This window comes from Carya illinoinensis, chromosome 16, assembly GCF_018687715.1.
Source record: "Carya illinoinensis cultivar Pawnee chromosome 16, C.illinoinensisPawnee_v1, whole genome shotgun sequence".
NCBI classification, from domain to species: domain Eukaryota; kingdom Viridiplantae; phylum Streptophyta; class Magnoliopsida; order Fagales; family Juglandaceae; genus Carya; species Carya illinoinensis.
This window is the reverse complement of record NC_056767.1, coordinates 12,654,476-12,677,164: the sequence shown is the minus strand read 5'-3', so window position 1 is coordinate 12,677,164 and position 22,689 is coordinate 12,654,476. Positions and strand designations below refer to the sequence as shown.

General features: G+C 36.6%; 2 protein-coding genes across 11 annotated transcripts; one reads left to right on the top strand and one right to left on the bottom strand.

Moving 5' to 3' along the window:
- The first annotated feature begins 566 nt into the window (after positions 1-566).
- On the top strand, positions 567-8,273 carry LOC122299262 (probable protein phosphatase 2C 6). Of its 5 annotated transcripts, none has more exons than XM_043109387.1 (7): positions 567-799; positions 1,067-1,354; positions 2,168-2,472; positions 3,554-3,943; positions 6,419-6,536; positions 6,764-6,987; positions 7,331-8,273. In XM_043109387.1, exons 3-7 carry the CDS (start codon positions 2,182-2,184, stop codon positions 7,868-7,870), a joined length of 1,563 nt encoding a protein of 520 aa, XP_042965321.1. In that variant the 5' UTR covers positions 567-799; positions 1,067-1,354; positions 2,168-2,181; the 3' UTR covers positions 7,871-8,273. The 5 variants fall into 5 exon arrangements, with proteins under 5 accessions (XP_042965321.1, XP_042965317.1, XP_042965320.1 ...); XM_043109383.1 differs by having other exon boundaries at positions 2,061-2,472; XM_043109386.1 differs by having other exon boundaries at positions 2,027-2,472.
- A 900-nt stretch (positions 8,274-9,173) lies between these two features.
- Positions 9,174-21,358, bottom strand: LOC122299299 (tetratricopeptide repeat domain-containing protein PYG7, chloroplastic). 6 transcript variants are annotated; one of them, XM_043109456.1, is made up of 7 exons: positions 21,025-21,358; positions 18,873-18,959; positions 18,670-18,747; positions 17,970-18,021; positions 10,705-10,997; positions 10,361-10,507; positions 9,174-9,714 (listed from the first exon to the last, which is right to left on the bottom strand). In XM_043109456.1, exons 1-7 carry the CDS (start codon positions 21,175-21,177, stop codon positions 9,433-9,435), a joined length of 1,092 nt encoding a protein of 363 aa, XP_042965390.1. In that variant the 5' UTR covers positions 21,178-21,358; the 3' UTR covers positions 9,174-9,432. The 6 variants fall into 6 exon arrangements, with proteins under 6 accessions (XP_042965390.1, XP_042965391.1, XP_042965393.1 ...); XM_043109457.1 differs by having other exon boundaries at positions 18,873-18,947; XM_043109459.1 differs by lacking the exon at positions 18,670-18,747 and having other exon boundaries at positions 18,873-18,947; positions 21,025-21,357.
- Between the last annotated feature and the right edge of the window lie 1,331 nt (positions 21,359-22,689).

Sequence of the window (22,689 nt, the reverse complement as noted above, 5' to 3'; positions counted from 1 at the left end):
AATTTTAGAATGTGTAAATTTCACTTCTTTTAAAATATACATTTCTCAAAGTTTTGACTTATTTGTAGATTCGAATTTAATCTTGGTGAAGATTTTTAAAAGGACCCGCTACTCCGCAGCCCAGTATCTACTATTGCTCGTGCCCTATAGTGTAATTGTACTTTTTTTTCTTTTTAAAACTAGAAAAAGAAAAGGTAACAACTAAAAATATAGAATAAAAAACCGCCAGCACTATTTATATAATAGTAAAATCCGACAAAATACTATTCATGAATAATATTATTATAAGTGTATATCAATTTAATTATGTTTATTAAATAAAAAAAAATAGAAATGTTAACATAAATATTGGGAAGTATTCATTATCTCTTTTCCTTAAAATCCAATCACGAAATTTGGATAAAAACTTTACATGAAATGATAGAAAGAGATAGGTTAGTGAAGAATGAAATTTGACCAGCTTTGATAATTAATTTTATAAATAAATGATAGTTGGGGTAGTTGAAATTGCATGCTCCAATATCACAAATAACAGCATGATATTGAAATTTGAATAACTCCAAGTAAATGAGGGCCCTATCCGTCTATCCACCCTCTTTAGCTTCGGTCCTTTTCTCTTTCACTTTTGGCATTTTTCTTCTCATTCATCGTCCTGCAATTCTAAGCCCGCCATCCTGAGAACCTTCCGGCGAATACGATCTGCCTCAGAAGTCAGAACCTTTTGGCGACTACGATCTTCTTCGAACACCCTCTTAAGTTCAGCTCGCTCACTGTTATCTCTCTATCTCTCTCTCTCTCTGTAAGTAGTCTTCTTCCTTCTTCTTCTTCTTGTTCTTTTCTTTTGTTTTTCTTAGTTCCTTGTGTATTCGTTTTCACAAACCGAGAGGTCCTCGATCTGACCGATCACCATACCCTTCTAGGTATCCCATCCCCATGTATCTTCAATTCAGTTTGTTATGCTGCTTACCTCAGTGTATAATGGCGCGTTTGTCTGTTTTTTTTTTTTTTTTTTTTTTTTTTTTTTTCAAGTTTTGATTTTAAAGAAAAGGGATTTCAATATGTGCAGGCTGATCTGCTCTGTTCTTCCATTACTGGGTCTTTTTTAGAATTCAAGTAAAATCCTAAAATAAGAGGTAAATAGATATGCAGAAGGGTGCCAGTCTTTCCAGGCATAGCAATAGGACTGATACGCCTTCGTCTTTGAGACTGATCACTCTTCAACTTTCCCTGAGACGCTTGGGTTTTTGTTCCCATAGCCAAACACTGCCTTGACATCTCCTGAACTTCGATCTTCCACCCTCGCCGAACGCCTTTTTCGAGTTCTCGTTGTTTTCGACTACGGCCGAGACTTCTGGTAAGTGGTAAAATTTCCCTTATTCTCTTATTTACTTGAATGGGAAAAACGGAGTATTCTCTCCCGAATCTGTTGGTTTGATTATTGTATTTTTACTGGTTACATTACAATTTTTTTTTTTTTTTCTAAAAGCTTTTTCATTTTGATACGGTGTCAATTAGTAATTAAAGCACCCAACCTCTCCCTCTCTGCGGACACTTTTTTTATATCTCTTCCGGCAATTCAGCACACCTTTATATGTATTGCTTTTCTTCCTCAGTGGTCGCCACTTTAAAAAAATGTTCTATTGTATCTTTTCGATGATCATTATTATTACTATAATATGATTATGCTTCTATGGCGTGAGAAAGAGAGATAAATAGAAACGGAAAGAGAAATAAGAGGAGCCAATGCTTGAATGACTTGCTCGGCAACTGCTGTTGCTTTTATTTGAAGTCAATCGATGTGTTCTTTCTTGCTGAGAAGTTTTCAGTTAACCACAAATATTGGCTGTGATAATAACGTAGCTACCGTAGTTGCAAAAAAAATTGATGGATAAAAGAAGTATTAATACTTTGGTGGATCTGTTTTTCAGCTTTAGTTTGTAATTAGGTGTTTTCTCTTGTATACTTCCTATGTACTTGGGCTATACCTAATTATGTGGTTTTTTAATAAATTTCTTACTTATAAAAGGAAAATACTTTGGTGTATCTGAAATGGGAATTAGGAGGAACGGGAGTAGCCAGGAGAGAGGTGGTCGTGCCTGCCCGTGGGGATAATTGGTAAAGCATCAATAATCAAATCAAATGGGTTCTTGTTGTTCATCAATCTCAGGAAAGAAGCTTTATATGGAGGAAGTGGTTACAATAGAGGCTGCTGCTGCTGAAAACTCTAGTGCGTGTGCAACTGCAGCATCAATGTCTTCTTCAACTTCTCCTAATAATAAGAAGAGTAAGAGACAGGGTTCAGGGAGGTGGAAAAAGAAATCCTCTGCAGCTTCATTTGAAGGTGAACTGCTCCATCAGATGATGACTCCCGAGAACGGGAGGATGGTTATGAACGGTGCCAGCAAAATTGCCTGCATATATACGCAACAGGGTAAGAAAGGAACTAATCAGGATGCCATGATTGTTTTGGAGGTTAGTGCAGTACTGCCATTCCTATTCCTTTCATCAACCAGCTTGTGCGTTTGACTAAAACCTCTAATTTGAGATGAAGTCTTTTTTATTTTAAATCTCAATTTCAGTTATATGCATTAGTTAGAGTTTAAGTTTGAGAATATCTTTGTCGATAATCCAGTCCAAGATATTAGAAAAAGAAAATCTGACACATTTTATTATTTCAAATCCATGGAGCATCAATAATGAATGTGAGACTCAAGCATGTACAAATTTTATTCATTCCTTTTCAACCCCAAGGGGTTGGCCCAAGTGGTGAAGGCCTTGGTCTTGGGGTATCACTCTCTTCAAGGTCCAAGGTTCAACACCTCATGGGTGCAAACAATCATTTGGGGCCACGCTCTCTGGTGAAAAGCCACCGATTTAACTAGTTCCATTTAGGGAAACTTCCAAGGGTGCAGGACACGGGACCAGGCTTTACTCTGCAGGGGTGGGTCCGAAGGGCCCCTGCCTTGGAGTCTCTCTCTCTCTCTCTCTCTCTCTCTCTCTCTCTCTCTCTCTCTCTCTCTCTCTCTCTCGATAGGTAATCAAAATTTAATATTTGTTTTGTTCTGTTCCCTAATGGTTTACACTATTGGGTTAGATGGTCTAACACATTGTATGGATGAGATAAGAAGTGTCCTAACCAGCTATGTTACTGCCTTTTGGGTGCTTCCATAAATATCATTGGTTATGAATCTTACACTGCGTAAATGTCGAGGCTGAAATACAAAGAATTGTAGCTTATCCTACAGAATGGTACCTTCAAATAAGCAGGCTTAATGTTGTTGTGTATCAATGTTCTTTCCTCTAATATGTAAAAATGAACTGTTTCTTCCTCTAATTTTTGTTTATTTATTTGATGTGTCCATGTAAAATTATCGCCTGAAAAAATGGTACTAATCCTTTTTTTAAATGAATTCACTAACAAAAGCCCTTTGCTAATGTTAATATTTTTTTTTTCTATTCATTTCATTGTCCTTTAGATGCTAATATTTTCCCTTTTTCTTATTCCTGTATGTGTTATCAATATATGACGACTTGGTTGGCATGTGTCCAATAGAATTTCTGTTCAAGAAGCGATACAATATTTTGTGGGGTATTTGATGGTCACGGTCCTTTTGGTCATATGGTTGCCAAGAAAGTCCGGGACTCTCTTCCAGCCAGACTATGTACTCAATGGACAACTAAATCCGGTAGTGAGCAGAGCAGCCTTTGCAAAATTGAAAATGCTCATGGAAGCCTGAGCACAGAGGAAACAAAATCTCCAAGCATGGATGATGAATGTTATGAGACATTAGAGGTTGAGGCCAATGAAAACCTTCCTGAAATGTATATTCCACTTAAACGGTCTATGTTGAAGGCTTTCAAGCTAATGGATAAGGAACTAAAGTTGCATCCCACAGTTGATTGTTTCTGTAGTGGAACTACTGCAGTTACTCTGGTAAAGCAGGTAATCTTCACGCAACTTGACACCTTTTCTTTTACAGAAATAAATATCGTAATATTCAGGAATGATACGCCCATAAATTCAGCATAACGTGTGCAGTAAATGCAAGCCCTGTTCCATGTAGAGTCCCCATAAATTCAGCTTAACGGGTGCAGTAAATGCAAGCCCTGTTCCATGCAGAGTCAGTGTTTGCTCGTTTTGATAAAAAAAGGAAGATGGAAATTGTGAATCTATATGTGATTGGGGGACAAGCACATAGAACTTAATGCATTTGAAATAACCAAGAAACATTAGTCCCCTCCCTTCACCTCTTATGCTCGCGTGCCTAGGGAAAATGAATAAATTTTGAGAGTGAAAGAGAGAGATTGTTGTTGGTAGAAGGTTCTTTCTCAACCACATGCTTAGTTATGAACACAAAAGAATATATAATGCAAAAAAAAAAAAAAAGATTCCACTATTTTCCAAGGCAAAACTACAACATTAGAATGCGATGAATGGCTTTCATGATAAGTTATCGCCAATGATATTAAGTTGAACTTTCATCATTAATATTTCATCCTCCATTTTAAGACATTTGACTTTGGTCATGATTTCAGTAGAAATATCATGATAGATTAGAAAATTTATGCATTACACAAGTTAGCATATTATTTATGTAATATATATACATTGTTGGCCCACTCCATTTTTAATTATTTTCTATCTGTTTGTTCTCATTCTCTACTTGCTGCCATAGATAAGCAAAAAACTATTTTTGCTATAATATTTTTCTAGCATACCAAATTTTTCTGCAGCCCTATTTGTTGTTCCTAATCGAAACAATGTTCCTATTCTGATAAATTCACTTGACGAGAATCATTGAATTGAGCCCATTTTCTGCAAGGTCTAAAAGTAAAATGTCTTTCTGACATTAAATTGCCACATCTTTTCACCAAGAACTTGTAATACCCCAGACTACATGATGAATGAGATCCTTATTTTATGAGAATGAGAAGTTCTTGCTCTTATAAAGATGCCATGGGGCCTTACTGTAATTTTGACTAATACTTTTGCAGTATTGACCCATATGTTGCTTAAGCTTTCCTTTGGTCGTCAAAAAGGTATCAGAATCAATTGTTGGACTTGTGTGGGGCCACATATAATTGAATGGTCTGACAGGACATTAGGGAGAAGATTGTAATATCCCAAATTGGGGCATGTTTGGACACTATGAGAATTCTCAAAACTTCTCATAATTCATTCTCAAACATCACTCAAACACAAACACTTTCCAATTTCAAATTTTCAACTTTTTCATCTAATCATATTAACTAATCATTATTCAAACACAAAAATCAATATAACTTTTACAAACTTCAAAACAAAAATTATATTCAAACAATTTTTTAAATTTATAATATTTTTATTCACCTTTTTTTCTCTCCTTTCCTAAAACCCAATAAAATATCTTCACTCAAACTATTTCACTACTATTTACAAAATTCTTAGTATACCAAGTGTCCAAGCATGCCCAAGTGTAGGAGCATAGTGAATGGGATCCTACAATGTCTAGATAGAAGTTCTTGCCCTTTATAATTATTCCAATGGACTCTAATTGTAAACTTGACTACTCCTTTTAGGGGATGTTTGGAAACAATTTTCATCTCATCTCATCTCATCTCATCTCATCTTATATCCTTTCCAAACATCATTCAAATACAAACACTTTCAAACTAATCATTACAACTTTCCTAAAATTTCAAAGAAAAAACAAAAAGCGATTCAAAATTTTCAAATCCCAGAACAATTTTTTTTTTGACAAGTGCGGATCTCAAAACAAAAATAATACTACAAAATTATATTCTAACAACATTTTAAATTTATAATATTTTTTATTCAACTTTTTTTCTATCATTTACCAAAACCCAATAAATACTTAACTCAAACTATCTCACTACTATTCGCAAATTATCTTACTACTGTTTACAAAATTCTCATCTCATCTCATTGCCTAGGCATCCCCCCTTAGAGTACTCGATGTGGCTTGAGATTTTCCGTTGAGTCATTACATAACTACATGTAATATTCAGATAATGCTGATGAATTTTCTGTGAACTCTGGTAGTTTGAAAGATGATCTTTTATTTTGGGCAAGTTTTCTAAAGGAATACAAGTTTTTCTTCGGCTAAAAAATCTCATGTTACAATCTTGATGGGAGTTCTACTAGTTGGGGTCAACGTGTACCACCCTGGTCCCATGTTGGGGAAAGGAATAACACACATGGAGTGGGTAAAAGTTGTAAAGGTATAAGTACTAAGTCCTACATTCACTACTAAGTAGGGCTACACAGCATGTTTCTCTAAACATTGTTTTTCAATATATGTTTGATTTTCTCCTTTGTCATTCTGAGGGTAAGTTCTTCCAATAACCTACTTTATCACACTAATTTTCTAATGTATTTCGGTTTCCCTGAAAACCATGCTGGTTGATGGGTTTTCAGGGTCAGGATCTTGTGATTGCCAATGTCGGAGATTCGAGAGCAGTGATGGGAACAAGGGATATAGACAATTCTTTGATTGCTACACAATTGACTGTGGACTTGAAGCCTGATCTTCCAGGTCTCTCTCTCTCTCTCTCTCTCTCTCTCTCTCTCTCTCTCTCTCTCTCTCTCTCTCTCCTACTTGCACAGGCAGATCTGGAGAAAGGCAAAATGATCTTATCTGTGAGATGACCTTTGTTACTATCTATAAAACTGGCACTTGCACACACGCATGCACCACATCTATGAAACTTCTGATCAAAATAAATATCTATAGGTCTTGAGACTTGTCTTTTTGTTATTCAGGGGAAGCTGCTAGGATCCAGCGGTGCAAAGGAAGGGTCTTTGCATTGCAGGATGAGCCTGAGGTAGCACGTGTATGGTTGCCAAATAATGACTCACCTGGTTTGGCAATGGCTAGAGCTTTTGGGGACTTTTGTCTGAAAGATTTTGGTTTAATATCCGTTCCAGATGTGTACTATCACCATCTTACTGAAAGAGATGAATTCATTATTCTTGCCACAGATGGGGTATATTTCTTGGCTATCATTTAAGATTTAACTAGCCAATATTTTAAAATCTTTATGGAGTTTAGAAACTTAGAAGCTTTTATTGTAATTTGGTTCATTAGTTTTTCTAGCCAATTCCTGTGGTGGCATGCCTTCATTTTTGTATCACATTGTAGCCACTTTGTCCATACTTGTGTTGTTACTTTACTTTCTGCTAGCGTTAGACCTGGTTGGAATTGTAGTGTAAATTTTCTGTTAGACCAAGGTCGTAAATTGGAGAAAGCCTATGTGTGCAACATTTTCTTCTTTCTTCATTTTTTAAAGCCTGTGTCAGCATCATATTATCTATTTGATACTGATGCAGGTTTGGGATGTCCTCTCAAATAAAGAAGCTGTCGATATCGTGGCTTCAGCTCCAGGTCGCTCAACAGCAGCCAGAGCTCTGGTAGACTGTGCTTTTCGAGCATGGAGACTTAAATATCCTACTTCAAAGAATGATGATTGTGCTGTTGTGTGCCTCTTTCTAGAGCATGTACCTGCAGCCAGTGAGGCTGTAGCAGACAATGACATTGCAAAGGCATCACAAGAGGCGATAGAGATGGTTGCAGTAACAGATGAAAAGGCTAGGGAATTGGAAGTCGATGATACTAAAAGTTCTGTTCTCGACCATTCAAGTACTGTACATGGCTCCAACGAGATTGTGCCTGTCTCTGAGCCAACTGAAGAAAAGTTTTCTGCGAAGTGTCAGGGTCAGTCTAAGAGGAGTCTAGCTGAGTGCATTTCAAATGCAGAAGATGAGGAGTGGTCAGCCTTAGAAGGTGTTACCCGGGTTAACAGTCTGCTAAGCCTTCCCAGGTTCTCATCTGGTATTAAAAGAGCAACCAGTTGGAGAAAGTGGCTATGATACAAATGAGGGCTTGTCAGCCCTTTATTTACCCTCAGCGACATGGAACCTCAACAATTTCCAAGTCAGTATTGCATCGGGAAAATTATTTATGGCAGTGTCTGTAGGTTTTAAACTGCAGATGCGGACTGACAGGCATCGGCAGAATACCCAGGTAAGTCAGTGAGCCACACCATATTGGAGTAACCTTCACTGAAGAAAAAGCTCGTCTTGCAGTTTCTTGTTGTGATGGGTTTACTGAAATCAGTCTTTACCTTTTCAATTATATTTAATAAAGTCAACTTTCTTAGAGGCAGGGGGGAATGTTGTAATGTTTTGTGCTCTGTTGCTTTACGTGATGCAGCCTACTGTTGATATGTTTTTAAAATAAAAAAGAATTTATGGTATGAAATTTTTTGAATCATCCAAATATTCATTAAACAAAAGTTATAGCACCACTGAAAGTGGTGGCTCAGTGATCCATGAGTTTGACAGTGGGCATTAGGTCTTGGGGTCGAATCTCATAATGGGAAGCATTCAAGATTATTGATGACCTATTGGCTTATAGATCATTGATGCCCTAGTAGAGTTGGGGTCAGGCTATGCCTCAAATCCAACTTGTATGGAGCATTTGCGGTTCTCGCTGTCTCGACCCCTCTGTCTGGCTTCTCAGCGGGTTGGGTGCTATTATGGTCACATTGGAAGTCATTTTTGGTCACCCCCTTCAACCCTCTTTGCTCGAGGAAAAATAAAAAGAGTTGTAGTTCTCGGGGAGTCAAAAGCACCATCAACGCATTCAACAAAGGGTGGTAACTCACCTAAGGGAATGCTTCCTTCCCGGGGTCAGCATTATACTCTAATTAGTTGCAATCCATGAGCTATATATATATATATATATCAAGTTCATGCAAGAGGCTACGGATGGCCAAACCTTTGACGAACCGATCAAATGATTGCAATCTATTAAAAGTATTGTAGATACAGTCTTAAAATGTATAAGTTTTGTATATTTTCTTTAAAACAAAAAAATGACATCTACTACTTCAAAAAGAATATTTTTATGTTGACCTTAAATAGCATTTGTAGGATGAGGAGTCCATTTCTATGATGTTTTCTTGCCCGACTGCTTCTGGTTCGTATCTTAAGCTATAAATGTTGATTGTTGGATTTGAAATTTTGAAGGATTATTGAAACTCAACTCTCCAACCAGGGGAAGTTCGCAGATACTGAGACAAAAACCCATCGTGATTCATGAGGATTTCTAATGCAATAGCTTTGGTCTGCTTTATAAACCATAAAATAAAAAATAAAAATAAGATGACGATTACAATCAAACAAAAATATATAATGGCATCATGTCAAAAACATCATAAAATTCCGAAAGATCTGATTCAAGTGCTATGAAAAACAGATACTCTTCTTAGGTGTTACAGAAAACAAATTGGGGATTATTTCAGGCCTCTGATAAGTAAAATCCACAGCAACCCATGGAACATCTGCTCACTTTCGATCCAAAGTTCTGGATAAATGTATATCCTCGTTAGAAATAGATCATAGTAAGCATTAATACAAGCAGCCTGAAATCATCTCTCCTCCGATTTTACGACGACTCCTTTATACATTTTAGCACGTTCCTTTAGGGCATCTCGTCGGGGTCGTGCCACCTTATTGTTAGGGTCGAAAAGAAGCACTTCTTCAAATGCCTTGAGAGCGGACTTGTAGTCTTTCTTCTTCTCATAGGCATCGCCAAGGTTGTTCCAAGCTGTGACATAGCCTGGTTGAAGCCTCACAGCCGTCTCGAATTGACTGATTCCCTTGTCGGATTTTCCATCACGGATATAACTGACGCCAAGCGCATTGTAAACCTATTGAATTGATTTGTGTAAAAATGATTATCATCAGCCAAGTTTCAACTTGCCATGTTTCACAAGTAGAGATAGAGCTAAAACTATATGTCAATTTCACAAGCAGGCAAACAGTGCGAATATGACAGGTTTAGCTACTACACTAGCAAATACAGCCTAGCAAATGACAGGGAGTCTAGAGAGTCTTACGAGTATTAGCCCACACATAAAGGAATGGGATATGCACAGTTGCTTGTGATTTATAATTGATACAATCCTATACCCAGCGATGTATAATTTTCAATTTCATCCTTGATGCATTGCATGACTTAATTTGGTCAGAGCAAGTCAAGACAGCCAAACGTTCTGGCAGTACAATCTTTTGAGTCAAGAGATAACCGTACTTGTAAAATAAATTTGAAGATTATATAGAGTTTCAATTGTAAGAAAATACACAAGTTTCCAATTTACAAAAACCACACATTTAGAGTAAACTATGTGATACTTTAAACTTGTGTTGTAGCTATTATAACTATTTTGCATTCTGTTCTGTTTTCCCTCTTCTTCTAAGTATAGTGTTGTCTCTTTTTTAATTTCTGTATATTTGGGTTGCGCCATTGTGCTTTTTATTAAAATTGCTGCTTATATACAAAAGATATTATATTACCTGGGCAAGATCTTGATCATCTCCATCCCATTTCTCAATTGCCTGAAGCAAATATTTAGTAGCAGCTGGATAAAATTTCCTCCTCAGCATCACTGCACCTAGTTCAAAATACTCGGTTGCACTGGCATCACCACTTCTTACCTGCTCCTGAAATCAATGAGGTAAAAAAAAAAAAAGCGATACTGTTCCACGTCCATTATCGTAGCAAAACAGAGGTAAAAAACAGAAATAAATGTGTCTTCACTTAAAGCTCTAAAATGGGTTAGGGAGGTTGCCTAGTATCAGTCAATTCTAAAGCAAGGATCCCCATCAAGGGTAAAGGTGGAAAATTTGCAAACTCTTACCTGCAATTCTTTAGCTGAAAGATCAAGTTCTCTGCGTACAAGGACTTGACGAATCACAAAGAAGGTCCCAACCCCAAGGAAACCTAACAATAACAGCAAATATGATAGCTGGATTCCCAACTCAAACAACTCCCCAGTCTCATAAACCATGTTTGGTTTGCCATATTCACTTGCATGTGCCATTTGAGCGTTAGTCAACCAAAAGGTTTGTGCACACAAGAACAAAGATACCCAAACTAATGGTTTTTTTCCATCATTGATATCCTTGGTAAGCAACCAGTTCATTGGACATTCTGCAATAAATGAGGATGTATCATTTAAGGATATGAAAATCAAAATCATGCAAAGACTACAAAATAACACTAAAACTAGAATATGGATTCATTATCTGGTTGAAAGAAGACATTATTTTTATTTAATGATCGCCAAAAGAAAGCAGACATGATTAAGTTTAGCTGATTTAGGATAAAAGTAACAAATATTCTACATAGGCTATATCTATATCGAAGCCAATCAACATTTAAAAAAGAAAAATTCTATTTGCAAGCCTTTTTACTGACACACTAAACACAATTGATGTGGAAGCCTGCTACATCAAATTGAATAAAAGATTGTGCTTTCAAATATTTTTATGATTGACATGTTCCCACAGTATGAAGTTCTGTGGTGTATTTGGATAGAAAAAAAACAGAGGTGGATGAATTAGAAAAGATCACTTCAATGGAGGAAATCTCATGGAGGTCAAAATCTCGGGTCCTTTAGCTGAAGGAAGGTGACAAGTGTTCGAAATTTTTTCATCACATGGCAAACTTTCATCAAAGAAGAAATGTGATTGAGGCTAATCATGATGGTGATAACATCCTTTCAGATCAAGAGGTCATTAAGGATCATATTGTGAATTTTTATGAGAAGCTGTTTAGGGAAGAATGCTCGTGGAGACCAAAGCTTGATGGACTCTTTTTTTACTCCATTGACCAGATTAGTGCAGATTGGTTAGAGAGAGCTTTTGAAGAGGATGAAGTTCTTGATGTGGTTAGAGGAATGGCAAGGGATAAGGCTTCGGGACCAGATGGTTTCACAATGGTTTTCTTTCGAGCTTGTTGGACAATAGTGCGGGATGATATTATGAAGGTTTTTCTTTAATTTTATACATTTATGAAATTTAAGAAAAGCTTCAACGCTACATTTATTACTCTTATTCCCAAGAAGGTAAGGGCTGTGGAGATGTGGGATTTTCAGCCTATTAGTTTGGTGAATGGGGTATATAAGATCATTTTTAAGGTGTTAGCTAATCATACGAGTGTGGTGTTGGGAAAAATTATTTTGAAATCTCAAAATGCTTTTGTAAGGGGGAGACAAATTCTTCATTCGGTCTTAGTTGCTAATGAATTTGTGGATAGCAGAATTAGATTAAATGAATCTGGAATTTTGATCAAATTGGACATGGAAAAGGCATATGACCATTTTTGCTGGAATTTCCTCTTGTACTTACTTGGGAGGTATGGTTTTGGAGAGAAATGGTGTATGTGGATCAAGCATTGCATTTCGACGGTGAGATTTTCTATTCTGGTGAATGTTACCCTGGTTGGATTTTTTAATAGCTCACTGTGGTTTGAGACAAGGAGATCCACCATCTCCCTTTCTTTTTGTTCTTGTTATGGATGCGTTGAGTAGAATGATTGAAGTGGCAGTAGAAGGAAGGTTCTTGTCGGGTTTTGAGGTGGGAAATGAGGATCGGAATAGCATTAAATTATCTCATCTTCTTTTTGCTGATAACACTTTAATTTTCTGTGAGCCTAATCTAGAAGATCTTTGGTCTTTAAGAGCATTGTTGTTATGTTTTGAAGCTGTCTTGGGTCTAAAGATTAATCTTAACAAGTCTGAAATTGTTCCAATGGGTGCAGTAGCCAATATTTCAGATTTGGCTAATATTTTGGGGTGTAAAATTTCTTCGTTGCCACTGAAGTATCTTGGTCTTCCATTGGGTGCCTCTCACAAATCTTTCAATATGGGATGGGGTGATTGAGAAGATCGAGAGAAGGTTGGCTGGATGGAAAAAACTATACTTGTCTAAAGGGGTACGAATTAGTTTGATAGAGTACGCTGCCTAATCTTCCCACGTAATTTCTCTCACTTTTCCCTTTGCCAGCAAGGGTTGCAAAAAGAATTGAGAAGCTTTATCCCAATTTCTTATCCCCTAAAGGAGAGGGGAAAAAGCTGCATTTGGTTAGTTGGAACAAGGTTTGTCAACCAATTTCTTGTGGAGGATTGGGGGTGAGAAATTTGAGGATGTTTAACAAAGCGCTTCTTGGGAAATGGCTTTGGAGATATCATGTAGAGAGACATGCTTTATGGAAGAATGTTGTTGCTGTTAAATATGGGAGTGGGTGGGGGGATTGGTGTTCTAGTGAAGTTAGAGGAGCGTATGGGGTGAGTTTATGGAAGTTCATTAGGAAAGTTTGGGGGGAGTTTTCGAAACATATTAAATTTAAGGTGGGGAAAGGGAAGAGGATTCTGTTTTGGCATGATATTTGGTGTGGGGAATCAGCTCTCAAATCTGATTTTCCCTCTCTTTTTAGGATTGCAAGGGATCAAAATGCTGCTGTGGCAGATTATTTCCAGCATACGGATAATAATATTCTGTGGAATGTTAATTTTATCAGAGAGGTAACTGACTGGGAAGTGAATGATGTTTCTGATTTTTTGGGAAGAGCTTATAATTCAAAAAGTGATGCAGGGAAGAGAGGACAGTTTACTGTGGGACCATGCTGGAAATTCCAGGTTTTCAATTAGTTCTTTTTATAAGTTGCTGACTTGTCATTCTAGTTGTGCTTTCCCTTGGAAAACCATTTGGAGAGCGAAGGTTCCTACTAAAGTGGCGTTTTTCAGTTGGGTGGTTGCTCTAGGGAAAGTTTTGACCACAGATAACCTTAGAAAACGTGGTATGTGTATTGCTGATTGGTGTGTCATGTGCAAGAAGGATGGTGAATCTGTAAATCATATCTTTCTTCATTGTGAGGGGGCAAAGTCTTTATGGAATGAGGTTTTGGGCCGGACAGGTATATGTTGGGTGATGCCAAAGGAAGTTGTGGATCTTCTTGCATGTTGGAGAGGTTTTGAGGGAAGGAAATGTGTAGCTGCCTGATGAATTATGATTCCTTTGTGTTTAATGTGGTGTCTTTGGCTCGGAGATGTTTTGAAGACAGAGCGTTCTTTCGGAGAACTTCAGAATTTTTTCTTTTCTTTGCGTTTGTGGGCTAGGATTTTTGTAAGGACTGATGATAACGTACTGAATCTGTATTAGTCTTTTTCCGAATTCTAGAGTGTAGTAGGTATTTCCTTTGTATACTTCCTGTTTACTTGGGCTGTGCCTATTCTTGGTAGTAAAATCTCTTATTAATTCAAAAAAAAAAAAAAAAAAACATGTTCCCACAGTAAGTAGTGTGTTTACGCACTGGCTTGTAAGTAACATAACTCTTAGAAAATATATTTGGGACAGACATAAACTTGCAAATAAACCCAAGGCTTTTTTTTTTCTCTCTTTTATTTTTATTTTTATTTTTATTTTTTTTAAAAGTACAAATAAACGGCTCAAAATATCAAGAAAAAGTAAAATTTCACGATAATATTGTTCTTTGTTTAAATTATCTTCCTTTTCTTGGAAGGAAGAGGAAGATATCTTCCTTTCCTTTTCTTCTTATAAAAAAAAAATTATCTTCCTTTTCTTGCAGCAAACTTCAGTCCCACGACCAAGAGAACTAACCTTCTCCATCCCCTTCCACTTGTTTCGTGTCATTTTTTAGAGACATTACTTCTCTCACAATGCCTTCCCTTCTCATCCACTCATAATTTCCAAACCTAGGCCCACCAATGACCTTCACCAAAACCTCATGTCCATAGGTACACACACATGCAAACATGTATATATATTACCTTTTACGGTCACTGCCTGACAAGCCATTCTATGCATGAGTCATAATCAGTTGTTCGTTGGCTTTCACTAAATCAGTTGATAAAAAAAATTAAATTGTTTGAAATACAAACTGAAATATTCAAGAGATTTCTGATTTTCGGCATGCAAAGAATGGTGTAGGGTATGAGTTGATGGCATTATATAAGGCTTTGAATAAACGAGACAAAAGTCGCCAGGCAAGCCATGTTTCTGTCAAAAACACTGTTTGGGGACGAATAACATTGAAACTCCAAGGTGTCTTTTTTGGGAAAAAAAAATATATATATATATATATATATGAACTGTGGTACCTTTTCTAACCCTCCAAGATTTTCAAAAGAGTATTTTTTTTTTTTTTATTAAATGTAAGTGCAATTCATTGTTGTTCTTTTTTTTTTTTAACTAAAAGATTTTAGTAATTATAATAGAAAAATAGGCATGGCCCAAATACACAGGAAATATATAAGAGGAATTGACTAGTTAAGAGAAAGAAATAGATACAAGGAAATCATGAAAATCAATCCCATTAAAGTCAATAGCTTTTGCCCAAAGAAACAACGTATGTAAAAGGAGTGATTTAATCTCCCTCTAGCAAATGTTCCCTATCTTCAAAGTCCCAGTAGTTTCTTCCCTTCCATATGCATCATAGAAAAAAAATAGGAACCATCTTCCAAATTGCTACAATTTGTGGAATACCGTAAAGGCTTCTCTAGCTGGCCAGAAACTCAACTACTCTCACAGGCATAACTCAGGCTAGCCCAACTCTGCCAAAGAATTTATTCGGTCAACCTGAAGATGAAGTAGCAAGTGATCCACTATTTCACCACTTTTTCAGCACATGCAACACCAGTCAATAACAACCATCCGATGCTTCCTTGGGTTGTCCATAATCAGAATCTTCCCCAAAGAAGTTATCCATACCTCAACCTTTAAAGGTGCATTTGTCCTCCAAATGCTCTTCTAAAGAAAAGGCATGTTATCTTGATTCATAAGAGTCTTATTTTATTTTCTTTTATAAATAAAAATATTATATATATCAAAATGAGTAACCAATTACACTGAACTTATAGAAGAAAACACCTAGCCCATATTAGAGAGCCCCTAATGACCCAAAAAAGCCAGTAAAAAACAACCCAAAATACACTAAGCCTGAATTGGAAAGAACACACCTCCCCTACCCCAGCCCCTTGTTTCCCGTAGAACTAACACCCAACCCCAACCCCTTGTGTTTCTCATCTTCACAATGCCCTCCCTTTAGACTTCCCTCTACTTGAGCTACCATCCTTAGCGTCGTAGTTGATTGCCCAAGAAAGACGCTATAACTCCCTGGTTTTCTTGAAATTTTTGGTTTCAAGTGCATGGCTTGCCTCAATCGTAGTGATTAGTTCTTTAAACTGGTCTTCACATCCCCCATGTGAAATCCCCACGAAATGCTGAATCTCGTTAACTTTAGGCAAAATCTAATCTGTTATCAGAGGATAAGAGACCAAGGGAGCAACATTATCCCCAAGCACATTATCAAACTGCATTCCCGATTCTAGACTTTCCTCCACACAAGGCACCAACAAGAAGTCCCATACCTCCTTAGCAATTCCATTGGTTCTTTCCAAAGGTATCAAGGTCCCCATTGGAGCTTCTGGGGTGATAGCAAGTCCCTTCACCTCTGGCGACCCTTTATATGCAACTTCAACGGATCCTACATCTCCTTCAGATCTCGACAGTACACCATTTTCTTTCAACTCCGATGTGGGGGCCACAGTTTCTTCAGGCAAGGGTGTAACACTGCCTATCGGTCTATCCTGTGTTACTTGGGGCGAATGGCATTCCATTACTAATGTCTCTACACCGACACCGAACATAGAACCCACTTCAAATAACCTAGATTTCCTTTTGAACCACCATGCTCTCCTAAATCTAGTTATAAGGACAAGGCCGAATTCGATTTTCCGTTTTCCTTTATCTGAATTTAAAGGATTTGGGCCTATCTTAGTCTTGTATCTTACAACCCTGTTGCCTCCAGTTGAAAGCGCGTCTATTTTCGTAGACAAGAAAGCTATCACTGCCTTCAACTTGACAAGTTGGGTTTCCATATCCTTTAGAGAATTGTGCATCGCTTCAAGCTGGTTCTGAGCTTGCATGATCTGCATACCACTTTCACCATTCCCCACTCTGAGCCACCAAAGCTGGCATGACCCATCTTCAGAGCTGCTGCATATGATCGCCTGGCCACCGTGGATGTGCTTGGGTCTTCATGAGTCACCTTCAATTTGATGATATCATTCTTCTTTTGGGTCTTACATAAAGATCATATAGAAAATCTCCCTTTCCTAGAGGGAGCCCACCACGTCTTGTCTACTCTCTGATTTCTTATTGCCATGAATACAATAAACTAATGAAATCTGAAAAGCCAGAGTCTTCCCAATCATGGGCCATCTTGATGAAATTTACATTCCATCGAAGTGAACCAACCGACATCTGCACTAACTTAGCCACCAATGCCTCCTGGTCTTGTGCAATCCTATAAAAAACTACAAATGTGTACACACCATTTTCCACGGGGCCTCCCTCTCATAGTTATCACAGCCATTTCCAATAGAAAGCATGATTAAACACTCTTAAATTTCAGATACCCAACCCACCACCAGCGATCAAAGAACATACCTTGTCCCACTTGACTAAGTGAAATTTAAACTCTTCACCTAATCCACTCCAAAGGAAATTGCGCTGGAGCTTTTCAATACAATTGACCACACCAGCTAGTAATGGTAACAAGGATAAAAAGCAACTAGGCAGATTAAATAGAGTGCTCTTAATTAAGGTGGTCCTACCATCTTTTGACAACTACAACCTATTCTAACTTGCCAACCTATGCTCAACCTTCTCAATCACTTCATTCCATATAGACATGGCCTCGAAGAAGAATATGATGATGGGTCTGCAGGTCCAGGCATAGTTCATGGATAAAATTTTTATGACTTCATCAAAAATTTATTTCTTGTTTTCGTAATTATTAAGGATTTTTATGATTAGGCATAGAGTATGGTTTCTCAATCAGTTCTACTGATTAGTTCTTATTAATGAGATTTTGAGTTAGTTTTCTAATGTGTATGAAAATCTTTTATACTAGTTTTCTAATGTGTATGAAAATCTTTTATACCTAGTTTATATTTGTTTACTTACTAGCATTCCTAAACATATGGGGAAGAGGGCATTACATCTTTATCAAATGCCAAGTGAACCACAAAATGCAGATAGCTTACCCAATATAATGAGATGGTATATGGAAAGGTTGAAATAAAGAATAGGGAGTTACCGTCTAAAGTTTTTGAGGTAAGGAATTCCACTGCCATTTCTCTTTGAAATATCTGCCTTCATCCACAAAAGAATAAAAGGTTAGCAACAAGAAAAGTATGGGAACATGCATCTCAGTTCTTAGCAACAAAGCAAGCACAAAAAAAAAAAAAAAAAAAAAAAAAAAAAAAACAAAAAAAAAGATGGCACATAAGTGAAAAAAAAAAAATCATTTACTCTATATTAATTATAGGACAGGGAAAAGGCTATGCAGCACAAAGGCCTAATGAGACCCCCTGGCCGCCCCAAAAAACACAAAAATTATGCACCGAATACAAGAAGCCAGACTCTCTCTCAAGATTTTAGTCATAATTGCTGAAGGATAAACCTCACTTTCTGAGTCACCAGAGCATAAAAAATGATCCTGGAGAAAACTAGGCATGTGCTTTTTAGCTCCATATGCATACAAGCAATAGACAGAATAGAGGATTGGAACTTTCTGGTCATCCTTGTAAAAAGAAGAGCTTGGAACTGAAGTTTTACATTAACTGGCGCTTTTTCTTATGAGTGCATTAAGAGACCTTAACTCAAAGACTATAAAAAATTCTTGAGAACGCCTTTAAAACTCAAAAATCAATCATATACTTCTCAAATTACTATATGAAGGATCTCTCACTATAAGTCTCACATCTTCTCTGTTTAATCAGGGTTGATTTTCCTACCATGAAAAGTAAAAGCAATTTGCAAGACCCCCTTTTCCTTAAACCAGAAATTTCTTGAGGGTCTCCATTAGTGGTGTTCTACATAAAAAATAGGTGATTACGAGGCTGAGTCAAGAAAAATTAGAAATAAAATTTGTGACCCTCATGCACAACTGTGATTTCTATTAAGCAACATTTGATGCAGAGACTATCAGAACACATACCTGAAATCTGGGAAATCCGGCAAGGGTCAGTCTGCAGACTGTTTTAGAGGTTAGCAAAACCGGTGCACCATAGCGCTGCAAAATTGCCTGGGTGGTGAACGGTAGCATTAAGCTCAGTAAACTAGTAGCAGTAGTGAGGGCATACTTTATGAGGTCACTATTTATGGAAAACAATTCAAAGGTTTTTTTTTTTTTTTTAAAGTAACAATTCAAAGGTTCTTATAAGAAACATCAAGTAAAGTATTCAAAGTACAATTTTTTCACAATAATTGTAACTAGATAAGAAACTAGGACAGAAAATTTCAATTGCTTCATTTTTTTTATAAGTGAAAAGAAATTTATTAACCCACATAATTAGGCATAGCCCAAGTACACAAGGGGTATACAAGACAAAACATCTAATTACAAGCTAAGAACTGGAAAAATCAACAAAGAAATCATTAAAACAGGTCCCATCCAATACAATAACCAATGCACAAAGTAACAGTGTATGGAAGAAAAAATCTCTAATCCCTCCCAACAAAAGTTATCTATTTTCGAAAAAATGCCCATTCCTCTCATTCCATGTTTACGAATTACTAATTTTTTTAAACCAACTTGTTCGATATCTTCAATTATCTCATACTGACTTTATGCATCAAAATCCAGTTCAATCACTAATGCAGTAGATGCTTATCCTGTAGTTATATGCATACCTTATATATCATACCACCCTGCTACAGAGTTAACTAGCCCAAATCCCTTGTTATCAAGTTCCATCACTAATGATCAACTGACAGTTAATCCTTGCAATTTTTAATCTTACCGACCAAAAAAGTTAATCCTTCCCATTTAAAGTATAGAAAAGGATAAAAATAGCCATCTATGGAAGATGGAAGAATACCAAGTGTTTAGGTAGTCTCTCGTTTCCTCTGTGAAATTTATACTCTTTTAACTAAGATGCCAACTATTATTGAACTCTAATCATTCAAATCACCACTCAAATTTGAGCCTTTTTTTTATAAGTGAGTGAAATTTTATTGAATCAAGTAAATAGGCGTTCGTAGCCCAAGTATACAAGAAGCATACAAAAGTGAACCCCTAGTAACAATTTAGAAACTAGAAAAGATAAAATTTTAGCCTAATTAACAAACTAGATAGTTATTGGAATTTATCATGAAATTTCCTGCATTGATGGCACCAACTCCTTAATGTTGCATGAGCTTTGCTTTTACAGACCAACCTACCCAAACATTTATGGGGCAGTGGCATGTATCTCAAATCCCATTTGGGGCATCCAATGACCCAAGTTATATATCCATAAACCCCTACCATTCCTCCACCTTATTTATGTACCATCTATAAACAAATCATAACATGGCATGTCAAATGTATATAACTCTATATATGAGTCAGGAGCCAACACTAAATAAAGGCAAGTAATTAATAGAATTAATCTGGTTTTTACTTCCAAGTTTTACCATTCTTAACAAAACAACAATAGAAAGTAAAAAATAAAAAACATAATCCATCCTTTTGCATGGGAGACTTAAAAGAAGGGCTGAACAAATAGAATTGGGAACCAACCGGAACCAGCCAGCTGTCGGTCCCAAATATAAGAAAGGAAAGACATTGGTTCAATCTTTGGTATGGGTGACTCGGTTCGCACAGACCAAGCCACACCGATAATTATATGCCCAGCCCATATCCCGTCCAGCTGAGATTTTTAAAAATATCTCCACCCAGACCAATCTGTTAGGGCTTAACTGCTTAAGTCTTCTCCAATTCTTCCTTCAAGGCTTCCAGTTGTTTCATTACAACCCTTTTTCTTTTTCTTAATTGCATTTTGCAGAGCCTCTCTCTGCTTACTTGAACTCCAAGCATCCATGGCTCGCTCTTCCACCCGGTTAGGCGTGAGCACAGACTGAATAGGAGTCGGTATCACCTAAATCCGACTCCGCTCCAATAGAGTCGGAGTGGAGTCCGATTTGGATGTATACTACTCAAATGGGCGGAAAAATTTCTTATCATAGAGAAAGAGGTAGAAATCTACAATTTACACCATTACAAAGAAATGTCTCAAATAACTCATCCACAAGTTTTCTTCGACATTAGCAAGACCATATAAAAACTCTTCCACCAGAAATCAATATCAGGGGACTGGGGACATTACCGTGGGTTGACTGAAGTATGAACCGACAGCGAGAATGAACCGAGAGGGGAGAAGGAACCGACGGCGAGAAGAAACAGAGAGGGGGGAAAGAACCGACGGCGAGGCGCAGGGGCAGGGTGGGAAAAGAGAGAGAGACTGGGAGAGGATAGACATTTGGGTAAACAGCTTTGAGGTCGCGATGGGGGGGAGGGGAGACGCTGTGGACGCCTGGAGGACAAGGAACCGGCGGCGATGGGCAGTAACGGCCCTGAAGAAGAGAGGCGATTTCTGAGATTGAGAGTGAGTGAGAGTGAGTGAGGGATGAGGATGAGGTCGCGGGGAATTAGGGAAATTAGAAATAAAAACCTAACTTCTAACTACCTAAAACCGGCAGCGCCGTTTTTTACTAGGCTGACGTTTGGATTGATTTGAGATAAAAAGATAAAAATTAAAAATTGAAAAAAAATATTATTAAAATAATAATTTTTAATAATATTATTATTATTATTAAATTTATAAAAATTAAATTATTTATTGTATTTCATATAAAAATTATAATAATTATATGAAATTAATTCTGAATCAATTCTGAAGTTTAAAACGATGCGTTTTTATCTTAGTTTTGATTGTGTTAGAGCATTCACATCTAATAACCTACAATATTTCTTAAAATTTAGCTAGAAATCATATTTCTTATAATTTTATTTTAAATTTTAATTATCTTTTAAAAAACTCATATATCTTATTTCTATTCTTTTTTTATTTTATTAAAATAATATTTTTTTATTCTTTTTTTCTCTCATTTCTATTTATTTATTTTTTATATTTTATTAAAATATAAGTTTAGAATAAAAAAATCAAAAAAATGATTTAAAATTTGTATAGTAGATCTCCAAGTTTACATATCCTAAAACCAAAAGTTACTTTTTGATAAACACATCGACTAAGTTTTGGGCTGACCTGCTATAGTTTTGGACTTCTTAACTCTTCATTTTCTTCATAAATCCTGTTTTGGAGTTTTTCCTCTTAAACCTTGAACTAAACTTTAAATTAGTTTTAATCTTTATTTTAACCATAAGTTTTTTATTTATATTTATAATTTTTTTCATCATTAAATTTAATTGTTAGCATTGATTATTAACAATTACAAATTAACTAATGTTTAAATATATATTATTATAATATAGTATTTAAGGGTGTAGAATTGGGCTAGATTTTTTTCCGGTACGGTTTGAAACTCAGAAATTTAGATCAATCTGACTGGTTATCCGCTCAAATTGAACCCTAACGGGTAGAAAAATTTTATATCCACTCAGATCCAGTTTTTAAACCGGTTGTTAAAAAAAAAAAAAAAACCAGAGTAATTAATCAAAAACAGCGCCCTTTTGCATTTTCTTCGAATTTCATTCGATGGTTTTTCTTCATATTTCATTTTATTTCATTCTCTCTCTCTACAAAGGCCCATCTCTATTTTTCTATCTCTCAAGTTCTCAACTCCGTGATCAGATACCCTAGAGTCCTAAATTAAGCCACTGGCATGCCATCCCTTCATTCCATTGCCACCGTTTGCCCCCCCTCTCTCTCTCTCTCTCTCTCTCTCTCTCTCTCTCTCTCTCTCTCTCTCTCTCTCTCTCTCTCTCTCTCTCTCTCTCTCTCTCTCTCTCTGTGTATAGATATTTTTGCATT

What these genes read in the sequence shown, in the direction of transcription:
- LOC122299299 (XM_043109456.1), bottom strand. Translation starts at nt 21,177, where the DNA reads ATGTCTATCCTCTCCCAGTCTCTCTCTCTTTTCCCACCCTGCCCCTGC. An exon ending in CCGGATTTCCCAGATTTCAG is followed by an intron (nt 18,748 to 18,872) that starts GTATGTGTTCTG and finishes TTTTTTATGTAG; the next exon opens with AACACCACTAATGGAGACCC. An exon ending in TTTCAGCTAAAGAATTGCAG is followed by an intron (nt 10,508 to 10,704) that starts GTAAGAGTTTGC and finishes CATTGATTTCAG; the next exon opens with GAGCAGGTAAGAAGTGGTGA.
- LOC122299262 (XM_043109383.1), top strand. Translation starts at nt 2,140, where the DNA reads ATGGGTTCTTGTTGTTCATCAATCTCAGGAAAGAAGCTTTATATGGAG. An exon ending in ATGCCATGATTGTTTTGGAG is followed by an intron (nt 2,473 to 3,553) that starts GTTAGTGCAGTA and finishes TGTGTCCAATAG; the next exon opens with AATTTCTGTTCAAGAAGCGA. An exon ending in CAGTTACTCTGGTAAAGCAG is followed by an intron (nt 3,944 to 6,418) that starts GTAATCTTCACG and finishes ATGGGTTTTCAG; the next exon opens with GGTCAGGATCTTGTGATTGC.